This window comes from Megascapheus bottae, chromosome 6 (assembly GCF_031878675.1).
Source record: "Megascapheus bottae isolate mThoBot1 chromosome 6, mThoBot2.hap1, whole genome shotgun sequence".
NCBI lineage: Eukaryota > Metazoa > Chordata > Mammalia > Rodentia > Geomyidae > Megascapheus > Megascapheus bottae.
In genome coordinates, this window is record NC_143514.1 from 59,586,198 (window position 1) to 59,605,480 (window position 19,283).

Below are 19,283 nucleotides of genomic sequence, written 5' to 3' on the forward strand. Positions count from 1 at the left end.
ATTTTTCTTTCTCCTGGCCCAGAATATTACTGTAGTTAATGATTATTCTAGTGACTGGAATTTAAAAGTGATAGAGAACCTCAAATTAACTCTTAGTGTTTCTAATTTCATATCAGAGACAGATTTTACTCATGCAATTTCCTTTTACATTTGAAGACACAGCAACCCAGAGCCCTCAAAAAGATCTGAAAGGTTAGAGTTACCAAGCGGAGTCAAGGTTTTCAATCTTTCATGAAAATCTAATTAGGTTCTTTTAGATTCTGGCTGGCTGGCCATAATTAGCAAACCTCAGGCCATGGCCAATTATGATTTCTCAGGTTCCTTATCATTATAAAATACAACTCTACATAATATAAATATTAAGGAAGTACTTAGTTTTAAAGTTCTCAAGGAATCTCTGAGTAAATTTGTGTTAACTGTTAAAAAACTGGTATGAATCAGAACTGGGCTAAGGGTTTTCTGACTTCCAATATAGAAGTACAAAGCCTGATTCATTTCAGAAGTGGAATGGGTTGATCTCATAGACTTAATTTTCTAAATCATATTACTTGTATAACTTACCACAGCACAATATTATCTCTAGTTAATCTTTTTTTTTTTTTTTCCTTCTAGTCCTGGAGCTTGAATTCAGGGCCTGGGCACTGTCCTGGAGCTTTCTCAAGGTCAGCACTCTACCACTTGAGCCACAGCACTACTTCCGGCTTTTTCTGTGTATGTGGTACTGAGGAATCGAACCCAGGGCTTTATGCATGCCAGGCAAGCACTCTACCTTCTGGGCCACGCTCCCAGCCCCAGAGTTAGTGAACCTAACTTTGAATGGAGAACTTTATCTTGATTCTTTTAAAAAGTATACTTGTGTGCTTTTGCTGCTGAGGCAGCTTTGAGACCCCAGCTCCACTAGCATTTTCTCCACTTGGTAAGACCACCAGATGTGACCCAGGCATGCTTCAGATCATGTATTCTCCCCACAGCAAAGATTAGGAAGCATCAGCTATGAAGACCATATCCACTGAGAAGGACATTGCAAGGCACACTGTACCTGATTGCCGAGGAAGAACTACAGACAGTAAGAGTAAAAAGTGGAGGAAAAAAAAGAGAACATTTTGTCAAACACTGAGGAATAAAAGTCTTATCATCATGTTACCAGTCTTCCAAGTATATACAATAACCAAGTTCTTTCCACGCACCTGCCATAGGAACATGATTTTACAATATTCTGCTGTTTTTGTCAACTCATTTCTCTTAGGCAATTAAAAACATAATAAAACAAAACCCAGTGAGCAAGTATAGGATTACTTGGAGTTCTAACTAAATGCTCTAGTTTAGAGCCAAGACAGCCACCCAATACTCTAAGTTAGTACCATAGAGAGTATCTGATATACTCTAAGAACACTTTTGAGGTAATGAAATCTGCATTTTCCTGTGTATCAGTCAAATATGGCCATCTAAATCCTCCTTGCCAATCATAAACTTTTCTTTGAACTTTAAGGAACCCCAACAAGCTGCTGAATATTGTTTATTTGGATCCCCCTTCTATATCCCTGAGGCAGAGCACACACACACACACACACACACACACACACACACACACACACACACACACACACACAGAGTACAGTTTACTATCAGTCATGACCAAATCAAGCAGGCCTTTCCAGAGAAGACCCCTGAGCTTGGCTCCCCATCTGTGGCCCAGCCCAGAACAGACATAGCATCTGTTGAATCTCAACAGTTTCCCTATCCATCTGATCCTGGAAGACATTCAGGTTCATGAAAACTAGCTCTTTGGGGTTTAGTCATCAGTCATATACTTGTTTCTGAAAGTGCTTTCTAAAGGACTCTTAGGTCCCTCCAAGACGACCTCAGTTGGCTATGAGGCAAGGGCTCTAAAATGCTACTTATGGTCTAAAACTACTGTTTAGCCAGGTATGGTCATTGTTCAGACGAAAATATGTAAAGCACTAGTAGGATACCTGACATTTGACATCCAGAGATGAGAGCTAGACAGTGGCTATATCTCTCAGTCCAGCTGAGAAGGTGAAATTATCTGTCTGCTGTATGTCAGGTTGCTTTTAAGGATGCACAGAAGAGAACCACCTCTATGAGAGACCATTTTTAGATCCCGCCCCCCCACCCCGTCTTCCTTACCCGATATTTATTCTCTCCAATCTGCTCCACCTGAAACCTTTTCGCACACTTGCATTGAGCCACTTGTCTTGTGACCTATTGGTTGAAAACAATAACAGAAAGGAAAAAGAAGTGTAAAGTGCAGAGAAAAGCTTTCTAGTTAGAGAAACCAGGATATTTTTTTAAAGCATATGAACAAATGAATAAAGTCATTCTTTTTTTTTTTTTTTTTTCCCCCGGTGGGTCATGGGGCTTGAAGTTAGCTTGGGCACTTTCCCTGAGCTCTTTAGCTCAAGACTACTGCCCTACCCTTGAGCCAAGCCCCACTTCCTGTTTTCTAGAGGTTAACTGGAGATAGGAGTCTCAGGTCCTTTTGTGCCTGGGCTGGCTTTGAACCTTGATCCTAAGATCTCAGCCTCCGGAGTAGCTAGGATTATAGGTGTGAGCCATTGCACTGCACCTAGCTTTTCTTTTCTTTTTCTTTTTTCAGTCGTGGGACTTGAACTGTGGGCCTGGGCATTGTTCCTGAGCTCTTCAGCTCAAGGCTACCACCCTACTCCCTTGAAGCACAGCACCACTTGTGGTTTTTCTAGTAACTGGAGATAAAAATCTCATATTCTTTAGTGCCTGGGGTGGCTTTGACCATGATCCACAGACCTCAGCCTCCTGAGTTACAGGCATCAGCAACCACGACGAGCTCCATTCATTATTCTTTAGGCACTTGACACATGCATTTACCTTTCCTTAAACACATATTGCTTTTTATTGAGATAAAACTGACACTGAGAGAAAAAAAAAACATATCATGGAAAATTCCCAGTAAATACATAAAATACTCTCCCATCCTGCTTCAAAATTCTTTTAGAGGAGAGTGCTAATATGTCTACATGAAAATCAAGTGATTAATAAAGTTAATTATGAACTGACTAAAAATTCCCAAACAGTTAGCACTGGTCTATATCAAATTACCCAAGACTGATTCTCCTACCCACCACTCTTCCTAATACATGTTGAAATTTCTATGTGTTAATAAATTTGCTATTTTTCAACAAGATACAGTTTTTAATTAGGAAAATGCTTGGTGAATTCACACTATCTTAAAATGTTACATTTCATTCCTTCATATTGCATTGAAAACCACATTCCTGGATTCTGAGGTAGGACGCTCAGGACTGAGGAAAGTCTATCCTAAATGACATGGTACCTGTAAACTAGGAAGAGAGTAATTCTTTGGAAAGGTCCTGTGTGGACTTCAGAGAAGCACAGATACAATGGTAATCCTATCTAGACTAGACCAAAGTAGAACCCAGTTGCCAGACACTTTGAGGTTCCTTTGACTTACTACCTGAAAGTTAAACTTGATACAGAATTCCAAATAATCACAGAGGAATCTAAACATTGATATGGTAACTAAAATCCAATCTAATTCAGGACAGCAATAAATCTATTGTCAAAAATATGGTCATTAGTCACTATCATACCTCATCTTCAATTTTATCTGCATCAGTTGTTGGTCGATAAGCGTCTTTGTTGGGATGGAGAGCAGCAACAAATTCATAGTAGTCAATGTAGCCATCTCCATCTCTGTCAAAAATGTCAGCCACAGCTGTCATCTCTAACTTGGTGGTAGGGAATTCTGAAAAAAGGAAACAATTTGAAACATTAAAAGGACTCACTACTCATTGTAATGATGAGCATAGCTGCTTATACATTCTCTTACCCCTATGCAATTAAAGAAACAAAATAGTGTTTCAGATTTCAGATATATTAAAAGGCATAAAATATTATAACCCTCTGCAGATATGCCCCTCTTCTTAAGAATTTACTTATCTACTCCATTATTGTGGATGTTTAGTCATTATTTCAGAACAATAACACATGGGAATAAATAGCACTATTTTTTTGTTTTAAATTCAGGGCCTGGGTGCCATCCCTTAGCCTCTCTATGTTTAAGGCTAAAGCTCTACCACTTGAGCTACAGTGCCACTTCTGGCAATTTCTATTCATGTGGTAATGAGGAATCAAATCCAGGGCTTCATGCATGCTAACCAAGCACTCTACCACTAAGTCAGATTCTCAGCCCCTTATTTTTCCTTTTCTATGCTTAGGATACCTTAGATTCTTGACAAACTACTTTCCACAGGAAAATGTGAATATTTATGGTGATTAGAGCAAAACTAAATCATAAGGTTTCTCAGCTGAAACCTCTGATGGTTCCCTCCTGCCTACTGAATCCAGAATGACATTCAAAACTCCTTTGTTTTCCTCCTCCCGTTATGGGGCTTGAAGTCAGAGCTTGGTTCCTGTCTCTAAGCCTTTTTGCTGAAGGCTTAGTGCTCTACCATTTTGAGCCACAGCTCCACTTTGTTTTCAGGTGGTTAAGTGGAGGTAAGACTTTCCTGTCTGGGCTGGCTGTGAACTGTGATCCTCAGATCTCAGCCTCCTACTAGGATTACAGGTGTGAGCTACCAGTGCCTGGTGACATTCAAACCTTTCATTATGGTCCATAGGGCCATGCGCTAACTGGCTGCTGCTTACCCTTCCAACTTCACTACATTCCACTTTCCTCTTATGCATGACACAGCCACTCCATTTCTAGAACATGCCAAATCCACACACATCTCTTGTCTTCTGAACCTTCTGGTTCCTGTGCCTCAAGTTCTTCCCACAATCTTCATGTGTGAGCATCTCTTTTATCATTTACATTGGAGTTCAGATATCACCTCTACAAATAGCCTTCCTTGACCATGCCATGTCATGGTCTTCACCAGTCACTTAAAATACTTTATGCCTTGCTCATGCTTTCTGCTTAAAATTTGTAAGCTGTTACATAAAAGTTAGGAAACATCTATGTTTTATTTTAAAAACTTTGTTTTATGAAAAATTTGTTTTTCTATTGGTTAGGATTTTGCTATAGACCATATGCTGGACTTGAAACTGTGATTCTCCTGACTCAGCATTCTGAGAGCTGTGAAAAACGGATTTTAGTGTGGCACTTAGGATATCATTCATAGGTTAGCTTCTTATACATCTAATGTGTTTTGCTTGCATCAAAGTATGAAATAAGACATTTTTTTTGTTACTAGTAAAATTAGATTCTTCTACCTAACAACAGATGTAGTGATAGTACTTCATTCTGACTTTTGCTTAAGAAGACTATTTTACCAGAATTATTAAAGCTTTTACAAATTAAGTGCAAGGGAAGTGGAGATGTGGCTCAAGTGATAGAGAACTATTCTTGAGAAAAGAGTCTAAACCTCACTACTGGTACATGTGCCTGCATCTATGGGTGCACACACATATAAAAATACCAGGAACCCACTTGTGATTCATGTGTGGAATTATGCCTAGACTTACTAGATGCTAAAATGCCATCAATAAACTCCTGACGTGTTATCTTCCCATCCTGGTCCTTGTCAATGCGTCGGAAGAAATCCATGACCCGAGACTTTTTATGATTCATCCATCGCATGTATTTTTTCCTCCAGACATCAAAGTCAAAGTTGGCAAATTCCTTCAACTAGGAAGAAATCAGAAGTGCAAGTAATATCTATTGTTTTAGGCTCTCAAAGCTTCTTAGAGCATACCCAACGTTTCAGACATTTGGTAAAGCCATGCAGGCCTTCTAGGGGGTACCAACAATGCTATCTACACATTGTCTCATTTGTGAAGGCACATCTGGCTTCTTCATGTAAAGCCACAATCATTTACATGAGCTGTGGGAGAATGCAACAGCAGGAGAAACAGTAACTGAGAAAACAATGTGAGAAATACAATGCACATAGACTGATAATGGGTGGAATCAGCCTTGCTTTCCCTTTGGACTCAGATGTAAAGGAATGGATTTTATCCCAAAAGAGAGGTCTCACCACACTGCTTTCATGTTATTCTGAAAAGCACTTACAGTCGCACATAGAGCCCATATCAGGAAGCTTGTATTTCCCACCATTTTCTGAGACTTTTGTTTGAAAATCTAGTTGAACACAGACAGTATAGGAATGTAACTCTGTGTCCAAGCATGTTTGGAATGGCACCAGAAGGAAGAAGTTGCCCACCTGACATCTATGTTAAATGTTTGGCCTGTGCTGTGAGGAGAGCAATTTTTAGCTACTTGGACTATGTTGGTGATTCACCAATATATATCAGAGAGTTTCTCCTGGTCTTTCAAAGTTGGAAGGAATGGGGGAAACAAGAACCAAATATACTTAAAATTCAGCTAGCCTACAGAAGTAACAACAACAACAACAACAACAACAAAACAGAACACTCACTTCCAGGCATAGCTGCTTTGATATGCACAAATAAAAGAATATAAAAGACATTAGAGGTTTGTTTCAGAAACTAGGTAGTATCATATTTTAAAAAATAATTGGATAATGACATTTAGAAGCAGAGCTACTGAAGACTAGCAGTAACCAGATAGTAAGCAATTATTTAAAATGAACAAAAAAAGAATGCTTCACAAATTTACATGTCATCCTTGCACAGAGGCCATGATAATCTTTTCTGTATCATTCCAATTTTAGTATATATGGTGCTGAAGTGAATACAATAAAAATTTACTCTCATTTCACAATCATGTATCATATTTCTCTATCTTTACATGAATGGCTTAATTATGGTTATTTCTGTGATAAGCTTTACACAGTTATATCCTCATCCTCAGCCACAGCAAAGTCTTGAGGATTGGGTCACAGGTCTGACCCTCATACAGAACTGCAGTTTCATGCTTTCCTGAGCCAGATGTAACAATTTCTGCTGCTAACGCTTTCTTACAAGTGTCTTTTCTCACTTGGGGACTTGAAGGAAAGAATACTGGCACAGGTCTAGTTTAGAATAGGTAACAGCACACAGATTAGACCAAAAGGGCATAAAAAACAACATCAGGGCCACTCGTTAGGGCCATTACCTCCTCCAGTCTGTCCAAGGCATCATTCAGCTTCCGCTGGCGTTCCAGTGCTAACAGCCATACCTGCTGCCAGCGAGCAGAGAGCTGATTGATCCGTGGGTTTTTCGCTTCAGATTGTGAGAGAATGGGTATAGGAGGAGGTGTGGGTTGACTTAAAGACTTTCCTAAAGCAAAACAATCACAAGATTAGAAATGTTAGTTTTAACCATCAATCCACAGGCAAATAGCCATATATGTGAATTTTAAGAGAACTTCATGATATTTCACATATAAGGCAGCACTTAAGTATGGAGGTGTACTGATTCCAAAGATACTGGTCCTCCTTCCAGCCTACAACTACTTACCTGTTTCCTACATTAATCTCTAACCAATTCTGTCCTACTTAGTGAACTGAAGACATGTCAACCCAACAAAGAAGCAGGGGAATTCGACAGGAGCTAATTTAATTACAGCTAACTTACTGTAAACCAAATATAAACAGGTAAAACTAACACACAACAATAGAAAATATCTTGCTGGTTGCAAACTAATCTGAGAAAATAAGAGCATAGTCAGTCTGCTGGTGTTAGAAGAATAAATTTCAATAAAATAAAATCCAGTATGTTTTTGAAAATTAAACTGTAATTCTTTCGACGGGCATTTTGAAAGTCATCTTTTTCCTTCTCTCTCCCTTGCCCTTTCTTTCTCTCCCTCACTCTTTCTTTCTTCCTTGTCTTTTGGGTGTTTGGTGAGTGCTCATTTTCAATTAGCAGGAAGGAAACATCCTAGCACATTTGGACTGGAAACGTACTGCTACCACTGCGAGATTTCTCGATGAAAGGCGCATGGGTGGGCTCTACATTCTTCCTTTTGTATGTCTTGGTGACACGGTCCACATCAGGTTGTTTGCGTGTCATTTCCTCCATAAATGTCTGTTAAATTAAAAAAAAAAGTTTTAAAAAAAATCTAAAATGGAAACATGAAACTTCTAATAAAGGACAAGTCTATAACTGATTGTTCAAGTGACAGATGGCTTTGCATATGTCTCATTTTTTTCTTAAGAACTATGACTAAGGAGTTTTATCAAGTGATTAAGACCTAAATGAATGAGTTCATAGTGGAGTAATAAAGTCAAGAGTTCAGACTACTAAATGCCATGTAGATATCAAGGGAAGACCTAAGACAAATAATTCATAGCCTGAGTTGGCAAAGAAAGCTGCTTGGAGCTTGGTGCCTAAACTGAGTTACTGAGTGATGAATTCAGCAAAAAACCTCAAGTGGTGGTGGGGGGGAGCAGTCCTAGCAAAGAATACAGCCTAGGGAAAGTCTGACATTGCCTTTCCAATCACTGGCTCAGAAGAAAATATAGTCAGAGGAGTATAAAGGTGGAGCTAGAAGACAGGAAATGAGAAACTCCAAAAGGCCTGTGTCAGACTAAGAGACTGGGAATGGTAGGGGGTAACTGCAGGATGTTTTAGTGCAGAAGGCAGAGTGCTGAAGGAGCAGAGGCAGGTAAGGACTAGAGGTAGGGAAAAAGGTTAGCAAACCACTGTAGGAACTGTGGTAAAACACAGTGAAGGTCTGAGCAAGAAAAAGAAAGATGGAGCCATGAAGTGTTTTGAAAGCACTTGAAGATACACAGCTGTAATCTCAGCACGGGAGAGGCAGAGGTAGGAGAATCATGTGCTCAAGGGCAACTCTAGTTACATAGTGAGGCCTTGTCTAAAAAAAAAAACCAAACAAAACAAAACTGAGCACTGGTAGCTCAAGTCTGTAATCCCAGCTATCCAAGAGACTGAGATCTGAGGATTGTGATTTTGTGATTTGTAACCAGCCCAAGCCCAGGCAGAAAAGTCCATGAGACTGTCTCCAATAAACTGCTTCCCAAAAAGCCAGAAGCTGAGCCTCTGACTCAAGTGGAGTATATGCCTTGAGCAAAAGAAGCTCAGGGCTGGGTGTGGTGGCTCACTCCTGTAATTCTAGCTACTCAAGAGACTGAGATCTGAGGATCATGGTTCAAAAGCCAGCATGGGCACTAAAGAACGTGAGACTCTTATCTCTAATTAATCACTAGAAAATGGACTGTGGCTCAAGGGGTAGGGTTGACCCTTGAGCTGAAGAGCTCAGCGACAGCACCTAGGCCCAGAGTTGAAGCCCCATGACCCACCAAAAGGAAAAAAAAAAAAACAAAAAGCTCAGGGACACTGGTGCACAGGCCCTGAGTTCAAGTTCCTGGACTGGCATGCAAGTACACATACATATGCACATGCACACATACACAGAACAGGTAAGATCCAGTGATCCATTAGATGTAGGATATAAATGAAAGGCAGAGTCCCAGAACTATCACAGGTTTCTAAATTTCAAGGAAAGAGGCAGGTTTGGAAGGGAGAGGTAGGATCTGGTTAGGAGTCAAGGATAAATGAAAGTTTATTTCAAATTACCTCTAGTTTGCTTTATGTCTAGACTGAAGGAAATAATGATGTATAAATGATAAAACTGTCAGTGAGTGAACAGTGTCAAGAATGGAACGTCAGCAAATATGAGTATTAATGAGTTTTCAGAGGAAGAAGGCACAGCTGACTGAGAAGGAACAGTTGGGGAGATGAGAAGAAAATAAGGTAGAGGCACAGAAGCTAGAGTGAGATCGTGTGTGTGTGTGTGCACACACAGAACTTTAACTTAGGGCCTCAAAGTCTTGCTTAGCTTTTTCACTCATAACTGGCACTATGCCACTTGAACCACACCTCCAGCTCAGCTTTCTTTTGCTGGTCTATTGGAACAGAATCTTTTTTTTTTTTGCCAGTCCTGCGCTTGAGCTCAGGGCCTGAGCACTGTCCTTGGACTTTCTCAAGAGTAGCACTCTACCACTTGAGCCTCAGCACCACTTCGGGCTTTTTTTTCTATGTATGTAGTACCAAGGAATCCAACCCAGGTCTTCGTGCATGCTAGGTAAGCACTCTACCACTAGGCCAAACTCCCGGCCCATGGAAATCTTTTAAACTGACTGCTCAAAGTAGCCAGACTCTCAGGTCTTAGCCACCAGTGCCTGTCTTCCTGCTACCTTTTTTTTTTTTTTTTTTTTTTGCCAGTCCTGGGCTTGGGCTCAGGGCCTGAGCACTGTCCCGGGATTTTCTCAAGGCTAGGGCTCTACCACTTGAGCCACAGCACCACTTCTGGCTTTTTGCTACGTATGTGGTACTGAGGAATCGAACCTGGGTCTTGGTGCATGCTAGGCAAGCACTCTACCACTAGGCCAAACTCCCAGCCCATCCTGCCACCTTTTTTTTGGTCAGTCATAGGGCTTGAACTCTGGGCCTGGGCATTATCCCTGACATCTTTTTTTTTTTTTTTTTTGCCAGTCCTGGGCTTGAGCTCAGGGCCTGAGCACTGTCCTTGGACTTTCTCAAGGCTAGAGCTCTACCACTTGAGCCTCAGCACCACTTCCGGCTTTTTTCTATGTATGTGGTACCAAGGAATCGAACCCGGGTCTTCATGCATGCTAGGCAAGCACTTTAACCACTAGGCCAAACTCCCGGCCCTATCCCTGACATCTTAAGCTCAAGGCTACTGCTCTTACCATTTGAACCATAGTGCCACTTCCAGTTTTCTGGTGGTTAATTGGAGATGAGTCTCATAGACTTTTGTAACTGAACTAAGATTCTCAGATTTCAGCCTCCTGAGTAGCTAGGATTACAGGTGCCTGGATTCCTGCCGGCTCTGAACTACAATTAGAGTATTCTGTAGCTACGATCTGAAAATGGCTTCTAGGAGCTGAGAGCCTGCAGGAAAACAAAGAACTGTCTTTGATCCATTGAGGAGCTGCATTATGTTAAGAAACTGAGTAAGCCTTGAAGAAGATGGGACCCACAATACTGGAATACTCCTTGATTCGTCTTAGTGAGAGACACTAAGACTCAGCTGACCTACTCCCAGACTTCTGATATACATAAACAAAATAAAAATGAGTGCTATTTTAAGCTAGCTAGCTTATGATAATATGTATAATAGCAATTAAAATTCACGAGTCAAAGGAAATAGGCTTTACCACTACATAGAAAATACCCGTGACATTAGGATACCTGATGCTCAGCAATAAGGGCTTTAACTCGGTCGATGTTCTGAGGGATTGGCTCCTGATCTCGCTGAATGAGTGTAGTCTCAGCCCACTGGATCCATGCCAGAAGTTCTTCCAGCAGTTCAGCATTAGCTACCAATTCTGACAGGGCTGTTTCCAGGCGCTGCTGGTGCTGCTTTGCCCATGTCAGGACCTGGGAGGGAGAAAGAACCACGGCCTCTTTCAGTTAAGTATATCCCTTTTTTTCAAAGTCTCCTTTCATCCAATTTAAGTAATGACTGTTTAGAGGAAAGATCATTCAAGCAGTCAGCTTTCCTGAAAGTAAACAGAGCACATTCTATTAAACACAGGTCTTCTCAGGAAGAAATGAAATAAATCATGGAAGCCACTAATTAACACATTACTGTACATTATTATTTTTTGGGGGGGGTCAAGTGGCTTGAACTGGGCATTGTCCCTGAGCTCTCCAGCTCGAGGATATTGTCCTACCCTTAAGCCAAGCCCCACTTTCTCTTTTCTAGAGGTTAATTGTAGATAAGAGTCTCAGGTCCTTTTGTGCTCTGGCTGGTTTTGGACCTCGATCCTCAGATCTCAGGCTCCTGAGTAGCTAGGATTACAGGCTTGAGCCACTGCGCCTGGTTTGTACAACATTATTAGTCCATTTTGCTGTACATTAACCAGGAAGCTTATTAAAATAGTAATTTTTTTTTTTTGCCAGTCCTGGAGTTTGAACTCCTGGGTTCTGTCCTTGGGCTTTCTCAAGGCTAGCACTCTACCACTTGAGTCACAGCACCACTTCTAGCTTTCTCTGTGTGAGTGGTACCAAGGAATCAAATCCAAGGTTTTGATCATGCTAGGAAAGCTCTCTACTACTAGGCCATGTTCCAGGTCCTAATTTTTGTTTTGCTATTCAGAGTGAGGGAGACTCTCCGTCTGTAGGAGAAAGGAAAGAAGACTCTGTAACATTTGATCTCTGATTCCATCTAATTGGGTATATGATGACTCACCTCCTCGAAGCGAGCTCGGATGATTGTGATCCAGTGTTTGATAGTTGTGATGCAATCAGGATGGCAAACAGCCAGGATGACTTCTCCCATGGCCACTGCTGCATTTACATCCACTTGCTTCTCTTCTACTTTCTTCATGAATTCCTAAACAGAAGTCAGAAACAAAAACTTCACCTATTTTATCAGCACTACTAATTGATATTGAAAGGGGAATTTTTTTTCTTTTTTTTCCCTTTATATGTGTGACTTTTTTATATGTGACTCCAGAAGTCTGTATCTAGAGCCTCTGACATTTTTAGTCTAGTTTTAAAGATTTGGGAAGGTACAATTTGTACACAAGAACAATCTTCTTTGCTAGTGATAATAAAAAGATTAAGGACAGAGATATATACACCTTTTCCTATTCTAAGTTAGTCCGTGTGTGTGTGTGTGTGTGTGTGTGTGTGTGTGTGTGTGTGTGTGTGTGTGTGTGTGCGTGCGTGCGTGCGTGTGTGTGTGTGTGTGTGTGTGTGTGTGTGTGTGTTTGAAGTCAGGGCCCAGAGGTGGTAGAGATGAAAGTCTCACAGACTTTCCTGCCTCAACTTTTTACCTTTGAACCACAGTCTTCAGATCTCAGCTTCCTGAGTGGCTAGGATTATAAGCATAAGCCACCAGTGCCTAGCTAGTCTTAAAGAACATTTTTTAATTAAAAAAAAAAAGATTGATTGTGATTGATTGTACCAATACTAGGGCTTGAACTTAGGGACTTCATACTCTAATTCAGACTTTTTTTTCTATAACTTAAGCCATGCCTTCAATTTGACAGTGTATTTACTAACTGGAGATGGAGACTTATGGACTTTTCTACCTGGCTTGATTTTAGACCTCAACCCACTAGATCTTGTAATGAGGATTATAGGCACAAGCCATAGCTGCCTGGCTATCTCTTTTTAAAATCTTATTTTTATTTATTTGTAAATACATTTGTTTTGAAAAAAATACAATGTCAGCAATAAAATACTACAGTATTTCTTAAATGCCCACAAAAGAATGAGAAAACTAAGATTAATCTCTGGCTAGGATGAAAAGTAGAAAGAAACCATTTCCTATTTCATTAGGGCAGACTGAGGCCCCAGATACTTATTCTGAAGCTTGCCAAGTAGTTCTGGGGGATAAGGCTAGAAGGCTTGAGACCAAAGCTAATAATATAAAGTCAGAGGCGAATGAAAGTAAAAAGAAAGGATTGGAAATGGTCTGAATTTTTTTTTCTTTTCTTTCTTTTCTTTTGAATACTATGTGGTTTTACTTGTTTACTGAATTATAAAAATGAGTGAATGCACATCTTTAAGGTGTTATGAAAATGACTAGTTACTTCCCTCTGATTTGTGCTAAGCCAACAAGCAAGGACACTTTGGTTTTGCTTCTTTTCATATGAGGCCTAATATTTACTTCAGTGGTTTTGTCATCATAGGTCACCAAACACTTGGGCTGGATTACCTTATGGGTATCAATGAGTGACTGTAGGGCCTCTGTGTCATCAGGTAGTGCTCCCCGAAAACGAAGTGTTTGCTCTGCTTCAGAAAGCCACTCCAACAGCATGTGGACTGTGTCCCGAAACTCTTCAGCCTAAAATAACCAACATAAAAGATTGAATCTCTTTTTCTCTCTGTCCAGCTGAGGTTCTGAAACTGGAGCATACCAGGGAAAGGTCTACAACCAAAAATTTTAGTGTTATCATAGGCACTTGATGCTCCATAAAGGAACTTTCATTTCTGGACCCTTGAAATCAGCTTAATTTATTTCTTTAAAACAAATGATAAAGTCTTGTAGAACATTTAGAATATCAATTTTCAACTTTATGTTCATTTCAAAACTAACTAGAACTGGTCTTGCTAGCAAAATAAAATTAATCTGCTCAGAATCCCTGGCCTGGGTTGATCCAACAAAGGTGTCTTACCTGTTTTAAGGCCTGCTCAAGGCGACTTTGCTTGGAAACAGAGAGTTTGCACACAGTGTCCCAGCGAGTGCTCAGTTCCTGGAGCTGTCCTTTTACCCAAGTGGTGTCATCTCGACTGTTCTCAATCAGTTCTCTGCCTGACCGCTTTAAGACTTGAACAGTACCTGTTCGCTTTCCAAGTTCCTTTTGGAAAACCTAGAAAAGGAGGTATGCGATTAAGTTTGTCTAATAAAATGTTGAGTCCAAGGAAGAAAACCATAGATAAAGGGATAATTTTCTTGGTAGAGTCTAATAATGGGTCTTTTTATATATAGAAGAAAGTAGAATGATGTATAAAAAAGAACATGGACAGGGTGCTTATCTTAAATTGCAGTTTTCTCATCTGTAAGAATATAGACATGTTTCCAGAATTATAGGTGATAAATAAGGACATATAGCTAGTATAAAGAATAAGAATTTAAGCTGGGTGCCTGTGGCTCACATCTGTAATCCTAGCTACTCAGGAGGCTGAGATCTGAGGATCATAGTTCAAAGCCAGTCAGGGCATGAAAAGTTTGTAAGACTCTTATCTCCAATTAACTACCAGAAAACTGGAAGTGATGCTGTGGCTCAAGTGATAGAGTGCTAGCCTTGAGCTAAAGAGCTCAGGGACAGAGCCCCGGGCTCAGAGTTCAAGCCCCACAACCGACAAAAAAAAAAAAAAGAATTCAATACAATGTAAAATTAAATTTCTTGTGCTGAAACAGGATGTTGTGCAGCTCAATATGGCAGGAATAGGTTATACTACACAGTGATATGCATGGTGTTAGATTTATAGGTTCAAAAATGGTTAAATTGGGGCCAGGAGTTTGGCCTAGTGGTAGAGTGCTTGCCTAGCATGCATGAATAGCTGGGCTCAATTCCTCAGTACCACATACAGAAAAAAGCCGGATGTGGTGCTGTGGCTCAAGTAGTAAAGCCCAAGGACAGTGCTCAGGCCCCAAGTTCAAGCCCTAGGATTGCCTCTCAGCCCCCCCCCCAAAAAAAGTTAAATCACTCATTTCTATTTTAGGGCTCAGTGGAATGCATCTTATAAGGTTATCCATTTCAATTTAAATACAATTGGTGACTCAACCAGAGACAAACAGGAAGATGGAGAACTTTAAAGTGAAGTACACATATTGTCAAGTCTGAATCAAACCAATTTGGTAAATTCTTTGTGACTGAGGCAGAATCCCAGCAACAGTTGGTTTAAAGGCAGAAGATGAAGGGCTGCCGCTGAACAAAGATAACTATCAGGGTTTCTTTCTCTTCTAGGTATTAGAACAGGACAAAGGGCACATATAGGAGACCCTGTGGTTTGTTTTCCATGAAATCCTCACCTTATGAGCATCCATGAGGTTCATGACAAGGTCCAGATCCCCATGAACAGGCTGGTCCTCAGCCAGCTGCGGTTCTACCTTGTACAACCAGTCAACCAAGGCCTGCAAAGCATCCATGAACTGGCCTGAAAACAGCAGGGCTTCTTCAAGCTTGTGTTGCCTAAGAAAAGTATGTAAACTTCATTGTTTTTATGCACACAATTCTAACTGTTGGAAAGGAATATGACTTTCATGTTAGAATGGTTAGAAATATAGTAAAAGAGACTGAAAGATGTCCAAATGTATGAAACAAAACCTTCTATAGAATGATTTAAGTGAAATAAAGGGGACATGTATGAGTATTCTGACAATTTTTTTCATTTTTTTATACCGAGGTAATGCAGAGGGGTTACAGTTACATTCGCCAGATAGTAGATGCATTACTTCTTAGACATTGATACCCCTTCTTATGTTTTGTCCATTTCCCTCCCCCACTCCCTCCCAATCTTCTTGTTTTCCCTCCTTCCCTTTCCTATTTCAAATAAACAAACGTATATATAATATAGCAGGTAACAAAGTCAGATATAGGGATATAAGGATGTACTTCAACAACCCAATATCTATGTTTATTTACTTTACAATTGGTATAGCAGAGGATGAGAGTTTCAGTGATAGCCTGGAGTCAGGAGTTCAACTAGTTCTATGCCAGTTGTGTGTTCTTAGGCCAACTCTTTACCTCTGTGTGAATTCCTGTCTCTTCATCAAAAGATTTGGGAGAAGCAAGAGTACAGAGATGTTATTATATTTAGCAGAGCATAAGCAGTAGAGTGGATAAAAGTACAACTTTAGAACCAAACTGCATAGGCTCAAACTCAAGCTTTGCAACTTAGAAGCTGAATAATGTTGGGGGGATTAAGAAATCTCTTTATGATGGCTTTTTCATCTGCAAAATGGGAATAATAATAGTACTTATTTCACTGACTTTTATGAGGATCACTGATTAGCAGGCACTGTTGGACACATATTCAGTGTAATTTCTTAGTAAAAGTTAGATTATATGGTTAAATGCCTGCAGAGGCTTGATACAGGTAAAACATTTAATAATAAGGTATTGATATTATAAATTAACAATTTAAAAATATTTAACAAGAGCCACTAATCTACTAGTAGCTTGATTTTATAGGTCTTTCCCTTACTATTCAATAAGGCTTAGGTTTAAACCAAGATTTTTTTTGTGGATCATGGGGCTTGAACTTAGCCTGGGCTCTGTCCCTGAGCTCTTCAGTTCCAGGCTACTTCACTACCCTTGAGCCAAGCCCCACTTCCCATTTTCTAGAGGTTAATTGGAGATAAGAGTCTCAGGTCTTTTTGTGCCTGGGCTGGCTTTGAACCTTGATCCACACATCTCAGCCTCCTGAATAGCTAGGATTACAGGTGTGAGCCACTGTGCCCGGCTTAAACCAAGAATTTCTAAACATCTTATTCAAATTACTTCGTAACTACTTTAAAGTTAGAATCTCTACTGATCCACTTGTCACCATTTTAATTCTGTAACAGTTACTGTGGTATGTCATCAAGACCCTTGAAAAGGACACTCAGGCTTACCGTTCCACAGACTTGCCACAAACAGTATCCCATTTATCTCTAACTTCACCCAATAAGTTGTCCAGTTTCTGAGCATCATCAGCAAGTAAAGTCTTCTCTTTTAGTGCTCTCCCAGTTCTAATTGTGGTGTCATACACAGGCTGTTTGCCACCAAGAGTTTTCTGAAACTCCTAGATTTCCAAAAAGAAAAGAATAAAAACAAGACCAGATGATAACGTGAGGTCTAGGGATCAACTGCCAACACCAAATCAAAAAAAAAAAAAAATTATTGGTAATAGCTTAAGAAAAAGTGGAAGGTTTTTTTTTTTTTTTTTTTTTTCTTCCCAGTCCTGGGCTTGAGCTCAGGGCCTGAGCACTGTCCTTGGACTTTCTCAAGGCTAGAGCTCTACCACTTGAGCCTCAGCACCATTTCTGGCTTTTTTCTATGTATATGGTACTGAGGAATCGAACCCGGGTCTTCATGCATGCTAGGCAAGCACTCTACCACTAGGCCAAATTCCCAGCCCAGAAAAAGTGGAAGTTTTTTGTTTGTTTATGCTACATATGGAAGTGAATGTAAACTTTTAAAAGCCTCAGCCTTTAACTAGTTACTCCCCAAATCATCTTGCTTGAATGATTATTTAAAAGAGCAGATACTATGCATGGTAAGACAGTGTCTAGATGTAAAATGGAACCCTGGGTTTAGGGATAGAGTACTTACCTTGTATGAGGCTGTGGACTTGATTCCCAGAACCGTAACCAAGGAAACAAAGCAGGAACTCTGGCTCTATCATCTTGCCTTTTTTTTTTTTAAACTTTTGTGTTAGTCCTAGAGTCCTAGAGCTTGAACAGAGGGGGCCTGGTACTATCTCTGAGGGTTTTTTTTTGTTTGTTTGTTTTTTTGCTCAAGACTAGCGCTCTATTACTTGATCACACCTTCATTTCAGTAGTTAACTGGAAATCAAGAGTTTCACAGACTTTCCTTTGCAGGCTGGCTTTGAACAATGATCCTCAGATCTCAGCCTCTTAAGTAGTTAGGATTACAGGCGTGAGCCACTGGTGCTTCGCCTAGATCCAATTTCTAAGAGTAACTGATTGATTTACCTTATGTTTAGAAAGCTGAAGTTTGATTTTGTCTGGGTCATTGGATATCTCCAGTTCTGAATCCAGATGACTCTCTGCATCTTCTAGCCAGTCAATGAGTTTTTTCCAAGCTTCATGGAACTAAAGTTAAAATTTAGGAAAAAGTTTTAATAGGAGTAAATTTGCAAACTACACAACTTGTCTCTATTCCAGAGATCCAAGGTGTGTAGCCCAAGGTTATTCAATAAATCGCTATCTTCTTTTTAAAACTTACTTGCTTTGCCCGTTTCCTTGCATCATCTAGTGATCGACCCCTTTCAATAGATCGCTGGACAACCTTCTCCCACCGAGACTGGACACTAACCAACAAGTTCTTGATTAAAACCACATCCTGTTTTTGGCTGAGGAATTTTAATTGATTCCCAGTTTGATCCAGTTCAATGATCTGGTCTCGATGAGCATTTACTTCATTAGCAAAAACCTGAGGAAACAATATTGTTCTTACTAAGCTTAAAACAAGGCAAATGAGTACCCCTTTCCATGAATCCCTCCAAAAGGAAGGTGATATCCCAAGTCACAGTTACCTTGTGCTCCTCTATCTGGGAAAGGACAGTGTTCAGAATCAGGCTGGGAGGAGAAGCGATGTTTAAGCTCTGTTCTGCTAGAGTGAGCCAGTTGATAAATTCTTGTAGGGAATTCTGGAATTCTGTTGCCAAGTTGAGGGCTTCTTCCAGCTTTGACTAAGTTTCAAAGAAAACACACACACACAAATTATGGCTTCAATGACAAAGGCTTGAATTTACATAGAATGAAATTACCTCCAAACATGCTTTGTTTATAAGAAGGGGGCATTTAATGGTAGTATCTGAAACTGAAACAACTGGTCAGAAACTATGTACAGGGAAAAGGAAAGAGCAAACTGGTAGCTCATGATTACAATCTTAGCTACTCAGGAGGGTAGCTAAGATTCTCAATTCAAAGCCAGCTTAAGCTTTTAGAAACCCCAAGAGACTGTTATCTTCAATTAACTTTCAAAAATCTAGAAGTGGAGCTGGAGCTCAAGTGCTAGTGTGCTAGAATTGAGTGGAAAAGCTAAAGAAGAGTGCCCCAGCTAGTCCTGAGTTCAAGTCCCAGTACTGGCACAGAAGAAAAAGGAAGGAAGGAAAGAAGGAAGGAAGGAAGGGAGGAAGGGAGGAAGGAAGGAAGGAAGGAAGGAAGAGAGAAAGGAAGGAAGGAAGGG

General features: G+C 40.2%; 1 protein-coding gene and 1 non-coding gene across 18 annotated transcripts in view; both read right to left on the bottom strand.

Annotated features, from left to right (window-relative positions):
- Macf1 (microtubule actin crosslinking factor 1) overlaps positions 1 to 19,283 on the bottom strand; it is a 372,611-nt gene that overhangs the window by 16,513 nt on the left and 336,815 nt on the right. For 12 of the 17 annotated variants that reach the window (XM_090335129.1, XM_090335123.1, XM_090335122.1 and 9 more), the window contains 15 exons: positions 18,628 to 18,783; positions 18,318 to 18,524; positions 18,065 to 18,184; positions 16,982 to 17,151; positions 15,398 to 15,557; positions 14,037 to 14,231; positions 13,577 to 13,705; positions 12,101 to 12,244; positions 11,098 to 11,286; positions 7,827 to 7,947; positions 7,037 to 7,200; positions 5,485 to 5,647; positions 3,609 to 3,763; positions 2,149 to 2,223; positions 1,040 to 1,057 (listed from right to left, as the gene is read on the bottom strand). In XM_090335129.1, coding sequence (XP_090191255.1) covers positions 1,040 to 1,057; positions 2,149 to 2,223; positions 3,609 to 3,763; positions 5,485 to 5,647; positions 7,037 to 7,200; positions 7,827 to 7,947; positions 11,098 to 11,286; positions 12,101 to 12,244; positions 13,577 to 13,705; positions 14,037 to 14,231; positions 15,398 to 15,557; positions 16,982 to 17,151; positions 18,065 to 18,184; positions 18,318 to 18,524; positions 18,628 to 18,783 — 2,166 coding nt within the window. The remainder of the gene's footprint in view (positions 1 to 1,039; positions 1,058 to 2,148; positions 2,224 to 3,608; positions 3,764 to 5,484; positions 5,648 to 7,036; positions 7,201 to 7,826; positions 7,948 to 11,097; positions 11,287 to 12,100; positions 12,245 to 13,576; positions 13,706 to 14,036; positions 14,232 to 15,397; positions 15,558 to 16,981; positions 17,152 to 18,064; positions 18,185 to 18,317; positions 18,525 to 18,627; positions 18,784 to 19,283) is intronic. The other 5 variants (XM_090335130.1, XM_090335132.1, XM_090335131.1 and 2 more) reach the window with 1 other exon arrangement.
- Positions 6,571 to 6,680, bottom strand: LOC150062055 (U6 spliceosomal RNA). Its single transcript, XR_016536093.1, has one exon. It is a non-coding gene; the product is annotated as a U6 spliceosomal RNA (small nuclear RNA).